At 41.1% G+C, this 20,770-nt stretch overlaps 1 protein-coding gene across 1 annotated transcript; it reads right to left on the bottom strand.

Moving 5' to 3' along the window:
- Nucleotides 1-268: 268 nt before the first annotated feature.
- On the bottom strand, nucleotides 269-4,014 carry IRS4 (insulin receptor substrate 4). The gene has a single exon (XM_077146971.1). The coding sequence runs from the start codon at nucleotides 4,007-4,009 to the stop codon at nucleotides 269-271; it is 3,741 nt and encodes a 1,246-aa protein (XP_077003086.1). The 5' UTR covers nucleotides 4,010-4,014.
- Nucleotides 4,015-20,770: the final 16,756 nt, after the last annotated feature.

The following is a 20,770-nucleotide window of genomic DNA, read 5'->3' as shown; positions in this document are numbered from 1 at the left end:
CCTACTTGAATTTTAACTACTTCTAAAAAGTAGAACCAATACTGTAATTACAACTGGTTCCTTCCAGATAAAGAATCTTGTGACTGGATAAAAACTTAAGTTTTTGCAAAGAGCACAAGGCATTGAACGAATAATTAAAACTGATTTCTATCATCCGTGCCAAATAGCACCAGCTAGTGAAATTTTAACTCAATTATTCCTAACACTGTGGACATAGTAGCTCATTGATTCATTAAGCAATGACTATTAACTTTAAGGAAAACGAATTTCAAAAGTACCAACCTCTTTTGGGAGAGTGGAACTTCTTGTTATCAGGTCTGACAAAATCCATTCTCACGTAAGTTTCATCGTCCTCAGAATCTTCTCGCCCCGGGGGTCTTGGCACCGGGCGGCGGCGAGGCGGTGGCGGGGGAGCGGCAGCAGCAGCGGCAGCGGCAGCCCCACCGTCCCCATCCTCATCGCTGTCAAGGTCTTCGGGGTTCGAGCCACCGGCAGCGCCTTGGATCTCCCTAACCGCTGCGGCTTCAGCTGCATTAGCTACAGGTTGAAACCAGCGGACGGAGGTGGAGTCAAATCCAGCGGCTGCCTCGAAGCCCGCGGCTGCTGCGCCGATACCCGGGACCGCAGCAAGGGCAGAGGCGGTGGCTAGTGCCCGGCCCACCGATAAGGTGGGTGCGATGACTGAAGCGGCAGCCGAGGCCGAGGAGGCAGAAAAGTCTCTCTCGAGCCTATCAGTAGGAAAAGCGGAAACAGCGCCTCTGGCAGCTACCAAGAAACTTTGCGAGCGGTTTTGTGGGCGTCTCCTCTCTTGCTGTTCTTCTTGCAGCAGCCTAGCTACAGGTGCTGGTTCAGAGCATCGGCTAGGGGAGAGAGAAATGTCCATACAGCACTCAGAAAATGGGTCGACCACGTAGATTCGACCTGTTTCAGCATCATAGCGAATGGCACGGTCAGCAAAAGGCACGACTGGTGCCTTTGCTCGATTGAAAATCACTTCAATATAGTCACCCTCTGCCTCATTAGCATTGCTCCCTGAAGCACTGGGAGGAAGAGGAGGAAGTGGCCACCTAGCACCGTCCAGAAATTGGGGGTTGGCACCTGGAATAACTCTTAAAAGATATGAGAGGTCGTTTACTGGATTTGGAAATGGCACTCCAAATTGTACATTCACATAATTAGAAAAGGCTGACTGTCTGGTGTTAGCAATTCTACCCCACGAATCTGGCGGTCCTTGAGTAGTGGGACCTGCAATATTGTTGTAATTTATAGTGAAGTCAATGTTGACATAGTCACTAGAGCTGTCTGCTTCTCTCTGCTCAAGTATAGGCTTTTGGGGTTTGGGCTTGATTTTATTTCCTTTCATAATGAAAGTAAGTCTGTTAGGTCTCTTAGCCTTGTTCTTTGGGGGCACATCATCTGAAGGTTTTGAAGGTGCCCCCCCATTTCCTGGCTTTGGGAACGACCCCTCAACTGAAGGCTCTGAATGTGCACCTTTGGGCCCCCCATTAGGTGAGGCTTCTTTGTCTAGGCCCCTTCCCAGGAATTTTCCAGGTGACATTGGTACATAATCACTGTACTCACTCTGTCCCAAGGGAGAACTCTGAAAAGGATTTGGCAGGGAGAAGTAGGAGCTCCAACTTTTGGAGGAAGAGCCACCTTGAGGATTTCGAGGGTTTTTTGGAATTGCACCAGCTCCAGGAGCCATAAACATGTAGTCACTGTCACTGTCGTTGTCCTTCGATTCATCTTCTTTATTAGGATCAGGTGCTTTTGGAGGGCTTGGGGCAGGTGGTAGACTCACTCTGGGAAACATCATCATGTACCCTCTGGAATCTTCAAAAGGTGATCGAGAGTGGCACTTTTTTGAAGCACAGACATTTCGAGGAGCCATTGGCATATAATCACTGGAGCTTGCGAGAGGGGCAGCAACCCCTGGCCTCATTAGCACATAGGGGTCATCCTCATCTTCTTCAAACGTGCTGGCTCTGTGAGGACAACGAGCTGCACCTTCTGGTGTCTCCACCTCTCTGACTTCTTTGCGTTCTTTCGTGGCTCCTCTGTCGGCACAAAAATAAAATCGGAACCTTCCCCCAGACTTCCCTTTTCCAACAGCTGCCCCAGGTGTTGGGGGTGGTGGAGGTGGTAACATTTGCTGTTGCTTGCTTTGAGTTAATTTGCCAAAGTAGGATCTTTTCTTCAGAGACTTTCCACGTTCACTATTGCCATCTGAACCTTTCCCATTTCCTGATCCCTTGCACTCTCCAGAGCCCTTACCACCACCTGAGCCACGGCCACCTCCAGGCCCTTGGCCACTACCTGAGCCATGGCCACCTCCAGCTCCCTGACTACTGCCTGAGCCATAGCCACCTGCGGTGCCCTGACCATCTCCTGAGCATTGGTTTCCTCTGGCGCCCTGGCTACTTGAACCCTGGCTGCCACTTGAGCTCTGGCCCCCTCTGGCCCTCTGCCCCCTGCTGGAACACTGGTTTCCTCCTGAGCTCTGGCTACTGGAGCCCTGGCCATTTCCTGAGCCCCAACTGTTCATGGGCATATAGTCCCCTGCACGTCCTTGCTGATCTTCCTTGCCCTGAGAACTGCCCTTCTCCCCACAGTTGCCAGAGCCAGGTGCTTCAGAAATCAGGCAAGATCCGTTATTCAGGGTTTCTGCAGGATTCGCCACACGCACCTGGCTGGGTACTAAGTGGCGTAAACAGTTGGCTGGCAATGAAATAGCTCTCCTGGACCTGCGCACTCTGGGCAGGTGCAGTCTTCCTCGCCTCGAGGGGTGCACAGGCTCGTTGGTTGATATGAAGGGCCTGGTGAGGAGCATCTCGTCTTCCCCGTCACCAATGGCCCCAACGTGGGAAAACTCTTCAAAGCGGGACCTTCTGAGCCAGCCACCGGACTCGAATGGACGCAAGTCCAGGTGCCTCCTAGCGGACAGCAGTGTTAACAGGTGGGTGCCAAAGTTGATGCTGTAGCTGCGGCAGCGGGCTCTGTATTCATCTGCACACAAGGCTCTCATCTTCTCCAAAAACAGTTCGTGCATGTTTTGGGCCACCACACAGTCATCTACCTGCATCCAGAGCTCCCCCGGACCGATGACGGTGGATCTACCAATTTCCAAGAAGAAATACTGTTCCGAGTGTCCGCAGCGACGGATGCTTAGGAGCTGGACGACCACACTGGCCACTTCGGTGTTCAGCCTTACAAACACTACCTCCTCGTCGGTAAGGCATAGCCGGAACACGCCGCTCAGCTCTTTTCTATGCCCCAGCCCCCTGGGTTTTACTACTACCTGCCACACATCTTTGTAGAAGGGTAGCTCCGCCGTCGCTGCCGCCGCCGCCGGCACTGAAGGCTCTCGGTCCGGCTGTGCGCCGGGTGTGCCGCAGCGGCGGAGCTTGCTCTCTAGGATGAGGCGGCTGAGCAGCAAGTACCAGCTCTCCTGCTCCGACTCGTTCTCAGCGACCATAGCGAAGTATTCGTCCTGGGTGAAAAGGGCAATGAGATGTCGATACCTTGCGTCGGCTCGCTGGCTCACCGAGAAGCACTGGTACAGGATGATCACGCGCCGTGGAGGGATGAGCGCGGGGACCGCGGCGCCTGAGGCGGCCGCCGCTGCTGCGGCGGCCGCTACGCGGACACTGTGCCGGAACTTCCTGGCATTTTCGTAGTATTCCAGCCTTGCTGGGGCATCAGCGGTCTCGAGTCTGAGCACGAAGTAGCGCCTATGTCCATGCTTCTGCTTCCGCAGGTAGCCGCGCTTGCAGATTTCGTTCCCGACGGGGAGGTCGTCCTCCTCAGACTCCGAATCTGATCGGGAACCAGTGGCTAAGGAGAGCCACATGGCTCCCGGACAAGACGGCCCGGTCCCAATGAGTGCGGTCGGGATTTCTGAGGAAAGAAGCAGGGTGGTCGCCACCTCTGCTAGAGCTGCTGCTTCTGCCGCTGCTGCAGCTCTCAGACTCCTAGTTGCTTGGTAGCGAGCAAAGAAGCAACTCGCCATGGTGATGCACGACGGTTTTAAGGTGAGCGAGGGGGAGGTGGCGGGGGCTTGGAGAAGAGGCCGACTCCCCCGTTCGCCTGCCCCAGCCCCCTCCCTACTCCGCTGCGCCCCCGCCCACTGCACTCCTAGAGCGCTGAGGCGGGCAAAACAACACGTGACCACGGCCTCACGCGGCGGCAGCTGCGGCTCGTGCCACCCGCCTTGTGGAGGGGCGCTACCCTGTCTGTGGAGGTGTGAGAGGGAGGGAGCGGCGGGGCTGCCTCCAGCCAGGCCAGGGCGCTTTAGGTGAATCTCCGGGCCGGCGGGCGCGGAAGGACCGACGGGAGTAGGTAAAACTCTCAGAACACGCTGGTCGTAAAGAGAAGGTCACGAAGGCACCAGGGGGCGGGAGAGGGTCGAGGGACGGGAGGATGAGAGAGCCGTGAGCAGCTGTAGCGTCCCGGTAGGGGAGCCGCCGACGGGGCGCGATTGGCTGGAGGGGGCATTAGGCGGCGGTAGGGGCTAAGCGCGAGCGCTGCTGGCGGCGCCATGGAGCTGAACTAGCGCGGTCGCGGGAAGGTTTGTTTGTTTATTTGGGAAGCAGGAGCCAGGTGTAACTGTTGCAGGGCTCCGATTGGTTAGGATGAGAACCAATGGGAGGGTCTGGAAGAAGGCGGCCCTGAATTCATTAGTTCAGGGGGCGGGAGGGGAGTTGAGGGGTGAGTGGGTGTGACTTGGGTTCTAGCGTGGGCTCCGCTCAGGCGGTAAACAGCCCTTCACAAGTAGCTGCTAATGGTAGTGATAAAACCGCACATCCTAGAGCTAGCTGCGGTAACCGGTGGACCGAGCCCGGCGTCCTCTTTGTCTCTGTGCAGCTCACATAAAGTTTCTGTTTCTGTCACGGTCTGGTCCACTCCCACCCTCCACGCGCGGCTGGCCGAGTGTGCTGAGAGAGCGTGTCGGTACCCCCTGCAAATGTGTTAATGACTCCGGCCCTCAGACCTGCCGCCCACCAGGCTGCCTGCGCTCCCAAACCCGCTCCATCCGTGACAAAAGCCTGCGCGACTCTAATGCACTCAAAAAACAGAGATGCCTTCAAAATGAGCATATTTTTCTTCTCAGAGCACATTTCTAGCCCATGAAACGCAGGTTCGCAAACGATGGTGTTTCTGACTTTTTGATTAATGATGGCTATGAAGGCACAAATTTGGGGACCTGAGAAGTATACAGCCATGTTGAAAAAAATCGGACTCGATTTTTACTGAAATTCACCAATCTTGCGCTGTCGTGATTATTTCCCCGTGGGAGATGTTTTGAAAGTCTCCTTTAAAAGAATCTCAAGACATTAAGTTGCCCTTTCCTTGAGAGAGCCCGAAGAAACTTTAGAAAAAGAAAAGCTCCTACCTAGAACAAAGGGCCAAACCGAATACGTATCCTAGAATATATTTCATATTCTTCGCGTCAAGAAGAGAATTTCAGTCTACAATCTGAGACCACAAAAAAAGCACTACTTCCTCCCTTATTTCTGGAAAAACAACTGGAGTGTAAGTGCAGCCTCCTCAAGTTTTCTGTCTGTTTCTCAGTTTGTCTTGCTGTGATTTCAGCTTCCTTTGGGCGGAGATGGGTCAAGATTACATTGAAGTGTCAAAGGAATGACCGCATTTGAAAGGGAGGTTTGAGGGAGGAACGGAGACATATGGTATATCGTATTCTAAAGAAATGGAATATCAGTTCACCCTTGCCGTAGGGTAGATGCTGCAAAGGGTATTATTTGTAAAATTTAACAGTAAACTAGGCAATGTGTGCATCACAAAAGTATACCCCATCCCTGCTCCCTTAAGAATTTGCTGTTAAAGCAAATGTATTTGGAAAAATTGCTCCTTTTTCTTTTTCTTTTTTTTGAAACTTTACGATGTCATTTTTTATCTTTTCTTATTTTAGAACATAAATATTGAATGCTGTAAATTCCACTCTAACAGTATAGTTTATACCCCAAAAGAAAGGTTCCTTTTTATTGTTCCCATTTGAGAAAAAAACAATTGGTTTTGATTGTCCCCGAAATATTATATTTAAATTAGAAAAAAACATTAACATTCCCTCTGCTGCCACCAATTTATCCCCACAGTATATTCATAGGTGCAGGGGATGAAAGCTGAAGGGTGTGGATGCTGAGTGCACTGCCTGGGGCTGCTACCTGCATGTTTCAGTTGCCTACTCACATACATAGAATGTTCCCTGCATTTATAACCAAAAGATAATGAATAAAATCATTTGGGATTTTTATGGTAGGTATTAATGTGTATTATAAGTCCTTCTGAGCACAGGATTTTATTTTAGATAGAAATGTGGAAAAGAAAAGAACGTACTTCAAGTAAAAACATGGCATTTAAAAATATGTTGAAAAATATTTACAATGCATGTTACATAAAATTTGGAAAATCCTGAAAATAGAGATTTAAAAATCTTCATATCCTATTCATTTCTGTGCATATAGAGTTTTTATGTATAGTGGTAGGCTTCCAATATATATAATTTTATATTCTGTTTTCACTTATCATAACATTTCCACCTATTATGGCTCAGCCTAAAAATCATTCAAAATGTATCATAACATTCCTTATAGCGAATGTGAATTAATGTACTTAAGCATCCCTCTACTTTGAGGTATTTAGGTTTTCTTTTTTTTCAATGTTATAAATAATGATTCAGTGAAGTTCTTCTACTTACAATTTTTTGCAAGTGCATGCACTTAGAATTACTCCTTGGGGCAGAAATTGAGGTGTGTAATTCCTTTGTTAAAAGGTATGAACATTTGATGAATTATTTTTCTAAAATATTGTATCAGTTTACCATGTCACAATACCCATTGCCAGCACTGGACAAGCTTATTTTTCTAAAAAAAACTCATAGATAAGATGGGTGAAATGCTACACCATTGTTCTTTTAAATTGTTTTTTTTTTAACTAGGTAGATGAACGTTTTCATATAAATTTGCAGACAATATTCTGTGTTCTATAAGCTGTCTTTTTATGTCCTTTGCTTTATCTATTGAATTTTAGTTTCTTATTAATATGTATGATTTGTTTACATAATAAAGATATTAAAGCTTCATCATATTTGTTGCAAGTTTTTCCCAGTCTCTTGGTGAAAAATACCACATTTAAGCCTGATTTTCCCTCTGTTTTGAAAGATGTGTAAACCACAATGAGGTTTGTAGCGCAAATTAAAAAGGAACTGTTGATATAAGCAAATGTCACCAAGATACTTCTAAATTTCTTCTATGATTTCCATATATTTAAGCTTATATGCCCTTTTAGAGAGAGAACTAACTTAGTTCTCTTGTATCAACAATTTATAAGGGGGCATTCAAACTAGGTAAATTTTATGTAGCACACTTAAACAGTATTTTATAGGACATTCTCTACACTAGGGGGAAACAAGTAGTGTGAATCAGTGCATTAAAAAAGAAGTATGACGTTAACTGCTAGAATATATATATATTTTAATACAACAAAAGATTAGCAGTGCCGATCACTTTGTACCTCAATGGAATTAGAGGTATAGTGAGATGTTTCATTGAGGGATTTTACTTTATATGTTTTCCAGAATGTGAGAGGATCTGAGTACTTGTGAGCAGGGAGAGCATCTGGCCAGAAGAACATAATTTCCTTCACAGAGTTCAACCAAACCTCAGTTATAAAAGTTGTTCCAACACTGAAACTCTCTGGAGGAGACCATCATTACTGAATTGCACCAGATGATACAGCTTATCTGATGTATATTTAAACATTCATATTCCTGGACACCTTAATGGTATAAAATAATTTTTAGTTTAGTTCAGGTTTCCATAGGCAAAATCTAGACAGTTCAGGCAAAATATGCTGACTGTATTTGGCTTGACCTCAGCAGATAGTTCCTCTACTTTGGTTATAGATATCTGTCTCTTAATTTTTTATTTTTATTTTTAAGACAAGTTATCCTAGCACTAAAGTAGTTTTACATATCCAATTATAACTTCTATAAAGTTTGGTCTCTGAGCCTATGGTCTGAAATGCAAATTTTTAAAGCAACAGATAAGTGGTAATAAAACCTACAGTGTTTCTTAGTTTCCCATGTTAGTTGAGGGGAAAAAAACCCTCAACCATTACCGCTGGTATTTTACACCTAGAAACTAATGTAATATTTTAAACAGCCGCAATATCTTTAAAACAGATACCATTTATTGAAGAAATATGCCCCAAATGTGGTTTACCTTTAAAAGGAATTTCCTCTGAATCCTGTTTTTAGAAAGTAGTTGTTTGGACTGAATTGACTCATTGGTAGTAATTAAAACTTATCTATTTCATTCTTCACTTACTTTATCATCAGTATTCTAAATTTGTATTAAAATCAAAATGGATAATATAAATGTGGTTTTACTTAGCTTAAAAATTACACTGTTGCATTAAATATGGATGACATTATTCAAGAGACTAAAGCCTGTGGGGGCAAAAGTAACCAGAATAAAGGTACTATTATTCTTGTCCAATGTTTAAATTGACCTTTAAGTATTAACTCTACAGCATTTGTGAGATAATGTTCAATTCTGTTGATAAATATATGGTGCTACCCTTAATATTCTAAAATGATGCTAGCGATGATGATCGCTTCCTCTGTGTTTGGACATTAATAAAATAATGCATGATGAACAATGCTTTCTACACTATGCAGGAATATGGGCTGCCCTTTGATTTGTGGCTGAAGCTACCCTTTGCAGATAATGGCTTTGTGTCTCAGCTTCTTTACTTTTGTGCTTCTCAAAATCTCTGCTGGAGAAAACAACTACCAAATGCTTGACTGCTGCACACAGAACAGGTCTGTTTGCTGCTTTTGTTTTTTAGCACTCAGAAGCTAAAGTAATTAGAACAAATACATGGCTCAATTAGGCTCTTAAAGGTTTCCTGTTAAGTAGGAGCAACTGAAAATTAACTCATTTTAAAATCAAGCTTTTTTCTCAACTTCAAAAGATAAAGCTTTCATTTGAAAATGATTTTCAGCAAGGAAACTAAAACAGTACAACAATGTGATACTGCTTAGTTTCACATTAAATTGCAATGAGTTCACACCATATATTTTTTCTATGTTAATATAATGAATATTAAAAATTAGCTTAAAGCTATTTCTAGTTGGAATATTGTTCTTAATATAAAAAAGATTATCAATTCACAGTGCCTTGTCTTCAAAATTTAGAATGTTTATTTAAAAATTAAGTAGGATTATTGTATGGTAAAATTTGTTATTTTAAGAGAGTTAGTATTAGAGGGCAGTGTGATGGTGGCTCAGTGGTAGAATTTTCACCTGCCATGCTAGAGACCTGGTGCCTGCCCATGCAAAAAAAAAAAAAAAGAATTAGTATTAGAGACTTACATTTTTCTTTGGATGTTGAGAAAACCAGCTGTCATATTTAGGATATAATATGCATTATAATATATATTATATTTATTCTTGATTTCTCTCTCTCCATTCCTCACATGGTCCTGCAATATCTATCAAATTGAACCCTTCCTTTCATTTCAGCAGTTGCCATCCATGTCCATGCCCTAATCGCCTCCGTCAAGATTACCAAAGTACCCTCTTAAACTGGCCTTTCCCAGCTTCATTCTCTCTTCCTTATTGCCATTGATGCCAGTGGTCTTGCTAAAGACTAAGCTCCAATATCTAGCACTCAGGAAAGCTTCTCTCACTCACAGAATGCCACTACAATCAGTGTTTAATTTTCCTAAGTGTTGGATGTAAGTGGCATTAAGGAAAAAAGGAGGGAAACTTACATTTTTGATCAAGGAACAAGGAAATGTAGATTGTGTCTCATAGTGAACTGTTCCCTTCTTTCAATTGACAATGCGTTAACAATACTTAGGATCATATTTCTTAACCTGAGTGATGATTACATGGACATTCAGTTCATAGTTATTCTTTAAACTGCACATATAAATTTTTATACTCTTCTGTATATATTATACATTTTGCAACTTAAAAAGCTACCTTAAGAAGAAATCTGGTCCAAAGAAGAATTTCACAATGATTCAAAATCGAGAGCCAAGTATAGACCATTTGTTCTTTATTACTAATTAGCATTCAGAATGGAATAATGATACCATAGAAAATAATGTTTAAGAAACAGCTACATTTGCACCTGAAAGAGTTGTTCTACGGAAAATAAAATTGGTGCTTTCAGAACTTCAAAAGCAAAAACCAAAACATTTCACCTACCTAAAAAAGCTTTCATTAAAGATTACTTCAAGCTCTGCTTGAAGACACTGTAACATGGTTCAGCACTCCCCTGGAATCCTTGAGGTGTTAAAGAATCAAACCTGAGAGCATTCCAAAAAATGGGGCCTGTAAGCTGAGAAACCCTATTCATAGTACCTAATGGTACAAGATGATATTCGTCATCAGAGTACTTACCATTCTCTTAAAGTTTATTTATTTTCTGTGATGTTTACCTTCTGTATATATGTGTATACAATATAATTGTGCTTTTTTCTGTAGATTTTTTTAAACTAACAAGATTGTAAATTTCTTAAGGACAGGGATAATCTATTGTCCATATTTCATGTTTCCTGCATAGCCTAGTTCTGTATTAGTCACCTAATACTTTTGCTTGATTTGTGAATGCATACATGTCACATTCTGATAGCTTGTGACTCCATTGTCTCATCCACTTTATATGCCAAAGAATGTACTGCAGGATATAAGGATCATGGTCTCTTCTCTTGTAATATATCTGATCTGGAGGCAGTTTTAACCATTAATTGTGCATTTTAGGGCTTGTGTGCAATTAAAATGATTGAAACGTAATTTTGAGAGCATGTTGTGATATGGAATTCTTTTAAAAATCATTAATTCCACAAATAAATTTTAAATGTTATCCAACATCTAAGTAAGTTGAGTACTTGGAATTCTGACCCTAAGATATTAAAAAAAAATAGCTCACTCAATTTACTAGAATTATAGCTTTATATCTAAAATAAAATAAAAGCATGACTCAATATTTGGGAAATATTCTTTAAATGTCTGTTCTATTATTTGTAGTAGAAACTGATTTATTATGCACAATTTTTCTGTGACTTGAAAGTAAAACATTAAAACTTAATCATGTGTGACCTTTTGCAATATTAGGAATTATTTTTAGCAACTGTATTATAATACATCTGTAACTTCCAGATATCATCATTCACCATTGCCTGTGTTCCTATTTCATGATAATTGTGCATGTGATTTATTTTTGTTTTACAGTGTCAAGTACTCACCCATAGTACATCCCATACTCATAAATAGAATTGTTTCAATTCTACATATCTCCTCACTAACTAGTAGACCTGCCTTATAAGCTTTGTTATACCATAATGGAACTAATATTTGATAATGATGAAAATATTTATCTTTAGTAACAAGATAGGTATGGAAAGAGTACTGTACTGGGAATCAGGAGAGATGGGTTGTAGTTCCATTTCTGCCATGTACTAGCCATGCACTCTTAAGTAGTTCATTTAATCCTATTAATCTTTGCTTACTCTTTTGAAAAATGACAGGCTAAGGCCAATGATTTCTAATGTTTTTGAGACAGTGGGAAAAAGGATAGACATAGACCCTGCAGTTACTGTATATTCATGGTATTCCTCATTCTGAGCCATTCATAAAGACAAAATTTTACTAAACCTTTAGAACAAAACATTAAGAATTCAATATTTCCTTAAATTATTAAATGCAAATTTTCATTCATCCCTTTTTTCTTTCATTTATTTATTCAAAATATTTATTGCATGTCCTATATGTGCCAGATAGAGTTAAAGGTACTGAAGATGTGGCAGTGAATAAGGTAGACATGGTCCTTACTGTCATGGAATTTATAATAGGGATGGACAAAATACATACAGGAATAAGAAAATATCATGTAAAAGACTTATGCTGTGATTAAAATGAAACAGAGTATAATGACAGATAATTTAATCATGTTGAGTGGTGAGGGAAGGTCTCTCTCAATGGAGAGGACATTTACTTGGAGATGCAAATGCAAAGAAGGATCTAGTGATGCAAAGATCAAAGAAAGAATTCCAGGCAAGAGATCAGAAAGTGCAAAGTCCTAAAAGCAGGTGTGAGCTTGAAGTGTGGGAAAAACAGAAGTAGGGCCAATGTATTGGAGCAAAATGGGGTCGGAGATCTAGGGGCCACATCAGAAAAAGTTTATAGGTCAGGATAAGGACTCTGGAGCTCATTCTGCATGCAGTGAGCAGCCATTGGAGAACTTTTAGCAAGAGAATGACATGATCTGATTTATGTTTTTAAAATGTCACTCTGGCTGCCGCTTGGATTGTTGGTGGCCACAACTGGAAGATAGTAGACCAGCTAGGAGAATATTTTAGTGCCTCAGATAAAGGTAGCTTAGACAACATTGGTGGGAGTGGAGGTGCAGATAAATAGACAAAGTTGGGATATATTTTAGAGGTAAAGTCAATATAATTTCCTGAGGGATTGGATGTAGAGCATGAGGGGAAGAGGTGACTCAAAGATAACAAACCTATATGTTTGACATGAGCAGAGTTAGTTATTGTGAACTTAATTTTTCAAAATATTTTTATTGAGAAATATCCACATGCTTAGAGTGCAGCCATATTATGCAATCAGTGGCGCACAATATCATCATGTGGTTGCGTATTCTTCACCATGATCATTTTTAGAACATTTGCATCACTCCAGAAAAAGAAATAAAAAGAAAAGAAAAAAACTCATACATCCCATACCCTTACCCCTCCCTCTCATTGACCCACATTATATCAATCTATCCATTTTTACCCTTTTTCTCTCCCTATTATTTATTTATTTTTTTATCTTTTTTTTTTAACTGATCTGTCCATACCCTGGATAAAAGGAACATCAGACACAAGGTTTTCACAATCACACAGTTACATTATAAAAGCTATATTGTTATAGTCTTCTTCAAGTATCAAGGCTACTGTAACACAATTCGACAGTTTCAGGAACTTCCCTCTAGCCACTCCAATATACCATAAACTAAAAAGGGATATCTATATAATGCATGAGAATAACCTCCAGGATAACCTCTTGACTCTATTTGAAATCTCTCAGCCACTGAGACTTTATTTTGTCTCATTTCTCTCTTCCCCTTTTTGGTCAAGAAGGCTTTCTCAATCCCATGATGCTGGGTCCCAGCAAATCCCAGGAGTTCTGTCCCATGTTGCCAGGGAGATTTACACCTCTGGGAGTCATAGTCTACATAGGGGGAAGGACAGTGAGTTTACCTGCCAAATTGGCTTAGAGAGAGAGGCCACATTTGAGGAACAAAAGAAGTTCTCTGGGGGTGACTCTTAGGCATAATTATTGGTAGACTTAGCTTCTCCTTTGCAGGAATACTCTTTATAGGGGTGAGCCCCAAGATTGAGGGCTCAGCCTATTGAATTGGTTGTCCCCACTCTTGCAAGAATATCAGGAGTTCCCCAGGTAGTAAAGTTAAAGATTTCTTCCTTTTTCCCCAGTCCCCCAAGGGGACTTTGCAAATACTTTTTTATTCTCTGCCCAAATTACTCTATGATATATTGGGGCATCACACTAACCTGTACAAAACAACATGATCGCATGCCCTATACAAGATTCCATGTAATTATGGTGTTCAAGTAAACTGACCATACAAGTTAAATTAGATAATGTGCTACCCAAACTATAAATTTTGCAGCAAATAAACATCTTTCCTTTTGGTCTTGCACAGAAGTTCAAGTTTGAAAATATGGGCCATATATGAACTTAATTTTTACAGAAAGTAGAACGCATTGAAAATTAAACCCTATAGGATTTTATTATTTCCCATCTTTTAGTGTAGACATATAATTTTGTAAGCTATAATCTGTGAAGTAGAATGTTTGAACAGTTGGTATTATTTTTTAATTTAACATAATTTCACACAAATAATTCTATATATTAACACAGTCTGTAATCCTTGTCATTTCAGGCTAACTATATCATTCTTGTGCATACCTCTATTATTATCACTCCAATCTTAAAATGTGTATTTTTAGAACACTTCAAATTTAACTATTGGTAGAATTCCAAACTACTTTCCTGGTTTGTTTTTCAACTTTATCAAATATGTATTAATACTTTCACCTGCTAAGCAGATAGCCATATCATTTCATTTTAACTCTTTTTTTTAAATACCTTGTTACTCTGGAGATGAGGTTGAAGGTGGGTAGGTGAGTAGAGTTCCTGAAAGCTATGGAAGTTTTGTCCTATTTAGTTTCAAATCTAGTTTTTTTTTCAGGGGTTGCACAGGCAGAGAATTGAACCCAGGTCTACTACATGGCAGATGAGCATTCTACAACTGAACTACTCGTGCACCCTCAAATATAGTTATAATCCACTTTCCAACTAATGCTGTTGTACCTAACATGAATTAACTGATGGTATGGTTGTAGCTATCTACATACTTGGCTATGACTATAGGGCTCTGTAGCATAAAATCAGTACATATATGAAAATGATTCATAGCTTTGTGACTTTTTTTTCTTTTTTGCATATTTGATGGTGTTTGCAGCTTTGCCTCTTAGACTCGCCATTATTCCTAGAACCTTAGTTTGGAAACAATCACTCAATCTCTGATAGCTACACACACTAGGCTGTTTTGCTGCTATTTCTCAGCTGAACATAGGGTGCTATGTTGTTTGAAGTTTTTTCTTTAATTTAAAATATCTTGGAAATGTTTCTTCTGTTCTCCTTGCTTGTTATTTCCTTTCTGAAGATTATCATACCTGCTTTCATCCATCTTTCTCCTGTACTTTGCCAAGATTCTATCTTGTCATTTAAAGCTAAATGAGATTCACAGGTGACACTAATGAAAAACTCCAAAAGACTGTCAGGCTCACCATAGTGTCTATGATTAATAGCCATGAAAATGATGGACTGCCAATTTCTAGTGCTTCTCTTTACACTGGAGCACGGTTAAGTTGTAGAATCCTGGCAGGGTTGCCATGTTTATGTTATTTTTTGTCATTGCTTTTGGGCACATAGTTTAAAAAATTAAATAGCTCTACAAAGCGTTTTATAAAAAAACCCCAGTCTCTTTCCCCAGTTTCCTCTGCTCTGGAAGCAACCACATTCAACTCCTATATCTTTATCTTTTGATACTTACCTCATTATCTTCAAATTAAATGTTTATATTGCTACATCTTGATCTTTAAATTTTAGGCATCTCCTGACTTCTCACTATAGAAGATGAAGATATTGCCCCTTTTCACATAAACATTCATACGTGCAGTGCACACATGCATCCTTCCCATGAAGCTTATAGAAAAAAATATAGGCAAAAATCTCTGTGACCTTCGGTTAAGCAAAGATTTCTCAGATACAAGAATAAAAGCACACTTCATAAAAGAGAAAGCTGGTAAATTTGACTTCATAAAAATTTAATCTATCTTGTCACATAATGAGATAGCTAAAAATAACAAATTTGCAGAGTCAGAGAGTAAATTATAGGTTACCAGAGGATAAGTGGAGGAGAGTAAGGAGAAGCTTTTCATGGATGATAAAGAGTATTTATAAATAAAACTAATCTGCTCTTTGAAAGATACTGTTAATAGAACAAAAAAGATAAACCAAAGTTTGGGAGAAAATATTTGCAAAACATATGTCTGATAAAGGACTTGTATCCAGAATATATAAAGAGTTCTCAAAACTCAATAAAAAGAAAACAAATGTAAAAAGAGCAAAAATTTGAATTCACCAAAGAAGATATATGAATGCCAAACACACATGTAAAGATATTCAAAATCATTAGTCATTAGAGAAATGCAATTTTAAACTACTGCATACCTTTCAGAATGTGTGAAAAGAAAATACTGGCCCATCTGGTGCTGGTGAAGTTGAGGAGCAATGGGAGTTCTCTTGAACTGAGAATTTTTTTGCTGGTAAATGAAAAATGTCACAGATACTTTGGAAATAGCATGACAACTTCATAAGTTATTCACTTATCATACAACCCAAGCAATCCCACTCCTAGTTATCTAGCCACAAGTAATCAAAACTTATGTTCACATAAAACTTACATGAGAATGTTTACAGCAGGTTTTCCCCATGATTGCCCCTAACTAGAAACAACCCAAATATCTTCCACAAACTTTGTTTCATCTATAAAATGGAATATTTCTGAGGAATAAAAAAGAATGAAGTATTGGTATAAGCGACAGCATAGATACATTATGCTAAGTGAAAGAAGCCAGACTCATAGGCTGCATATGGTATAATTCCATTTACATGACATTCTGGAAAAGGCAAAACAATAGGGACAGATAACAAATTGATATTTGCCAAGGGCTGGGGTTGGGGATAGGTGTTGCCTACTTAAGTACCATGTGGGCATTTTGGGGAGTGATGGAACTATTCTATATCTTGATTGGGTAGTGGTTACTCAAATGTATGTATTTTTAAAAACACATATAACTGTACAATAAAAAGTGAATTTTACTGCATGTAAATTATGCCTAAAAAAATAGGATGGAAAAAATGGAACTAAAAATAGCCTGTGATTAACCCCTAAGTCTCCTTCCTGCACCCCAAAGTTTGCACCTAAAGGATGTGGGCTGTTAAAACTATCTAGCCTCGACTTCTGGAGAAGATGGCGGCTTAGTAAGGCACGCGGGTCTTAGTTCCTCCTCCAGAACAACTACTAAAGAACTAGAAACAGTACAGAACAGCTCCCGGAGGCACGACAGAGACCAGACACACAGCATACCCCGCTCTGGAACGGCTGGACCGGCTAAGAGACTCCGCTGCGGTGAGGTCCCCAAGAGGCGTGCACTTCCCCGGGCTGCGGTGGCTGGCGACCGGAGCCCCTCCCTCCCTCCTTCCCGGGCCGGCTGGGAGCTTTGGATTGGCAGTTCCCCAAGCCTCAGCGGCTGGCGACCCTCCCCCACATGCGGCTTCCCGGGACAGCTAAGAGCCTCGGATCGGCGGTTCCCCAAGCCACGGTGGCTGGCGACCGGAGCCCCTTCCACACACACGGCTTCCCAGGCCGGCTGGGAACCTCAGATCGATGGTTCCCCAAGCCGCGGTGGCCCTCCCACACGCGGCTTCCTGGGCTGGCTGGGAGCTTTGGATCAGTGGTTCCCCAAGCTGCGGTGGCCGGCGCCCCTCCCCCACGCGCGACTTCCCGGGCCGACTGGGAGCCTCGGAACAGCAGTTCCCCAAGCCGCGGTGGCTGGCAACTGCAGTCCCTTCCACACACGTGGCTTCCTGGGCCGGCTGGGAGCCTCAGAACAGCGGTTCCCCAAGCCGCGGCAGCTGGCGACCCTCCCCCACAGGCGACTTCCCGGAGGGAAAGGAAAAAGTCTGCAACAGTAGTAGAGACTGAGCCCAACCTAACACCAATAGTGGCATTAATGAACAACTTCTGACTACTAAAAATAGGCCCTCAGCTCAGGTGAAACTGATCAAGGCAGAAGTCGCCAATTGGGCTAACTGAAAAAGAGCAAAGGGGGCGAAACAGAGCCTTCTGCAGCTGTTTCTATGGAGGCGTCGTTGCCTCTGGGCACAGAGCTGGGATTACACAGGTTGCAACTGCCCCGAACACAGAAACAGGCTGCTTTCAGGGCTCTCTACCACCTGAACCTTCCCCGCGGGAGGGATGAAACGCAACTCAGGTGGAATCCCTCTCTCAAGGAATTCAGATCCCAGGACTTCACAATTTGAAGCCATTAAAACCAACCTACAACCTTTCCTCTGTCTCCACCACACACCCAGCAGCGAGAGTCTTCCAAAGTTAAAGGAGCCACAACATCTTTTGCTGGTGGGACCCGCAGACAGACAAGCACCATATACTGGGCAGGATAAGAAAAACAGAGCGCAGAGACTTCACAGGAAAGTCTTTCAACCTGCTGGGTCCCACACTCAGGGAAATCTGATTAAAAGCCCAGACGCCATCAAAAAATAACAAATCACACCAGGAAAATTGAAGATATGGCCCAGTCAAAGGAACAAACCAATAGCTCAAATGAGATAAAGGAGCTGAGACAACTAATTCTGAATATACGAACAGAAATGGAAAACCTCTTCAAAAACCAAATCAATAAATTGAGGGAGGACATGAAGAAGGCATGGGATCAACAAAAAGAAGAAATGGAAAGTCTGAAAAACAAATCACAGAACTTATGGAATTGAAAGACGCAGTAGAAGAGATGAAAAAAACAATGGAAAGCTACAATGGTAGATTTAAAGAGACAGAGGCTAGAATTAGTGAGCTGGAGGATGGAACATCTGACATCCAAAAAGAAACAGAAACCATAGGGAAAAGAATGGAAAAATTTGAGCAGGGGCTCAGGGAATTGAATGATAATATGAAGCACTCAAATATACGTGTTGTGGGTGTCCCAGAAGGAGAAGGGAAAAGGAGGAGAAAAACTAATGGAAGAAATTATCACGGAAAATTTCCCAACTCTTATGAAAGACCTAAAATTACAGATTCAAAAAGTGCAGTGCACCCCAAAAAGAACAGACCCAAATAGGCATTCTCCAAGACACTTACTAGTTAGAATGTCAGAGGTCAAAGAGAAAGAGAGGATCTTGAAAGCAGCAAGAGAAAAACAATCCATCACATACAAGGGAAACCCAATAAGACTATGTGTAGATTTCTCAGCAGAAACCATAGAAGCTAGAAGACAGTGGGATGATATATTTAAATTACTAAAAGAGAAAAACTGCCAACCAAGACTTCTATATCCAGCAAAATTGTCCTTCAAAAATGAGGGAGAAATTAAAACATTTTCAGACAAAAAGTCACTGAGAGAATTTGTGACCAAGAGACCAGCTCTGCAAGAAATACTAAAGGGAGCATTAGAGTCAGATACGAAAAGACAGAAGAGAGAGGTGTGGAGAAGAGTGTAGAAAGAAGGAAAATCAGATATGATATATATAATACAAAAGGCAAAATGGTAGAGGAAAGTATTACCCAAACAGTAATAACACTAAATGTTAATGGACTGAATTCCCCAATCAAAAGACATAGATTGGCAGAATGGATTAAAAAACAGGATCCTTCTATATGCTGTCTACAGGAAACACATCTTAGACCTAAAGATAAACATAGGTTGAAAGTGAAAGGTTGGGAAAAGATATTTCATGCAAATAACAACCAGAAAATAGCAGGAGTAGCTATAGTAATATCCAACAAATTAGATTTCAAATGTAAAACAATTAAAAGAGACAAGGAAGAATACTATCTACTAATAAAAGGAACAATTAAACAAGAAGACATAACAATCATGAATATTTATGCACCGAATCAGAATGCCCCAAAATACGTGAGGAATACACTGCAATCACTGAAAAGGGAAATAGACACATCTACCATAGTAGTTGGAGACTTCAATTCGCCACTCTCATCAATGGACAGAACATCTAGACAGAGGATCAATAAAGAAACAGAGAATTTGAATATTACAATAAATGAGCTAGACTTAACAGACATTTATAGGACATTACATCCCACAACAGCAGGATACACCTTTTTCTCAAGTGCTCATGGATCAGTCTCAAATACAGACCATATGCTGGGTCACAAAGCAAGTCTCATCAAATTTAAAAAGATTGAAATCATACACAACACTTTCTCGGATCATAAAGGAATGAAGTTGGAAATCAATAATAGGCAGAGGGCCAGAAAATTCACAAATACATGGAGGCTCAACATCACACTCTTAAACAACGAGTGGGTCAAGGAAGAAATTGCAAGAGAAATTAGTAAATATCTCGAGGCGAATGAAAATGAAAACACAAAATATCAAAACCTATGGGACGCAGCAAAGGCAGTGCTAAGAGGGAAATTTATTGCCCTAAATGCCTATATCAGAAAAGAAGAAAAGGCAAAAATCAGGAATTAAGGTCCACTTGGAAGAACTGGAGAAAGAACAGCAAACTAACCCCAAAGCAAGAAAAAGGAAAGAAATGACAAAAATTAGAGCAGAAATAAATGAAATTGAGAACATGAAAACAATAGAGAAAATCAATAAGACCAGAAGTTGGTTCTATGAGAAAATCAATAAGATTGATGGGCCCTTAGCAAGACTGACAAAAAGAAGAAGAGAGAGGATGCAAATAAATAAGATCAGAAATGGAAGAGGAGACATAACCACTGACCTCACAGAAATAAAGGAGGTAATAACAGGATACTATGAACAACTTTATGCTAATAAATACAACAATGTAGATGAAATGGACAAGTTCCTAGAAAGGCATGAACAACCAACTTTGACTCAAGAAGAAATAGATGACCTCAACAAACCAATCACAAGTAAAGGAATTGAATCAGTCATTCAAAAGCTTCCCAAAAAGAAAAGTCCAGGATCAGATGGCTTCACATGTGAATTCTACCAAACATTCCAGAAAGAATTAGTACCAACTCTCCTCAAACTCTTCAAAAAAAATCGAAGTGGAGGGAAAGCTACCTAATTCATTCTATGAAGCCAACATCACCCTCATACCAAAACCAGGCAAAGATATTACAAAAAAAGAAAACTACAGGCCAATCTCTCTAATGAATATAGATGCAAAAATCCTCAACAAAATTCTAGCAAGTCGAATCCAGCAAAACATTAAAAGAATTATACATCATGACCAAGTAGGATTCATCCCAGGTATGCAAGGATGGTTCAACATTAGAAAATAAATTAATGTAATACACCATATCCACAAATCAAAGCAGAAAAATCACATGATCATCTCAATTGATGCAGAGAAGGCATT

Source organism: Tamandua tetradactyla, chromosome X (assembly GCF_023851605.1).
Source record: "Tamandua tetradactyla isolate mTamTet1 chromosome X, mTamTet1.pri, whole genome shotgun sequence".
NCBI classification, from domain to species: Eukaryota; Metazoa; Chordata; class Mammalia; order Pilosa; family Myrmecophagidae; genus Tamandua; species Tamandua tetradactyla.
This window is presented reverse-complemented; position numbering and strand designations above follow the sequence as displayed.

Bases quoted from the DNA above. Each gene is read 5' to 3' on its own strand.
- IRS4 (XM_077146971.1), bottom strand. From the start codon at position 4,009: ATGGCGAGTTGCTTCTTTGCTCGCTACCAAGCAACTAGGAGTCTGAGA.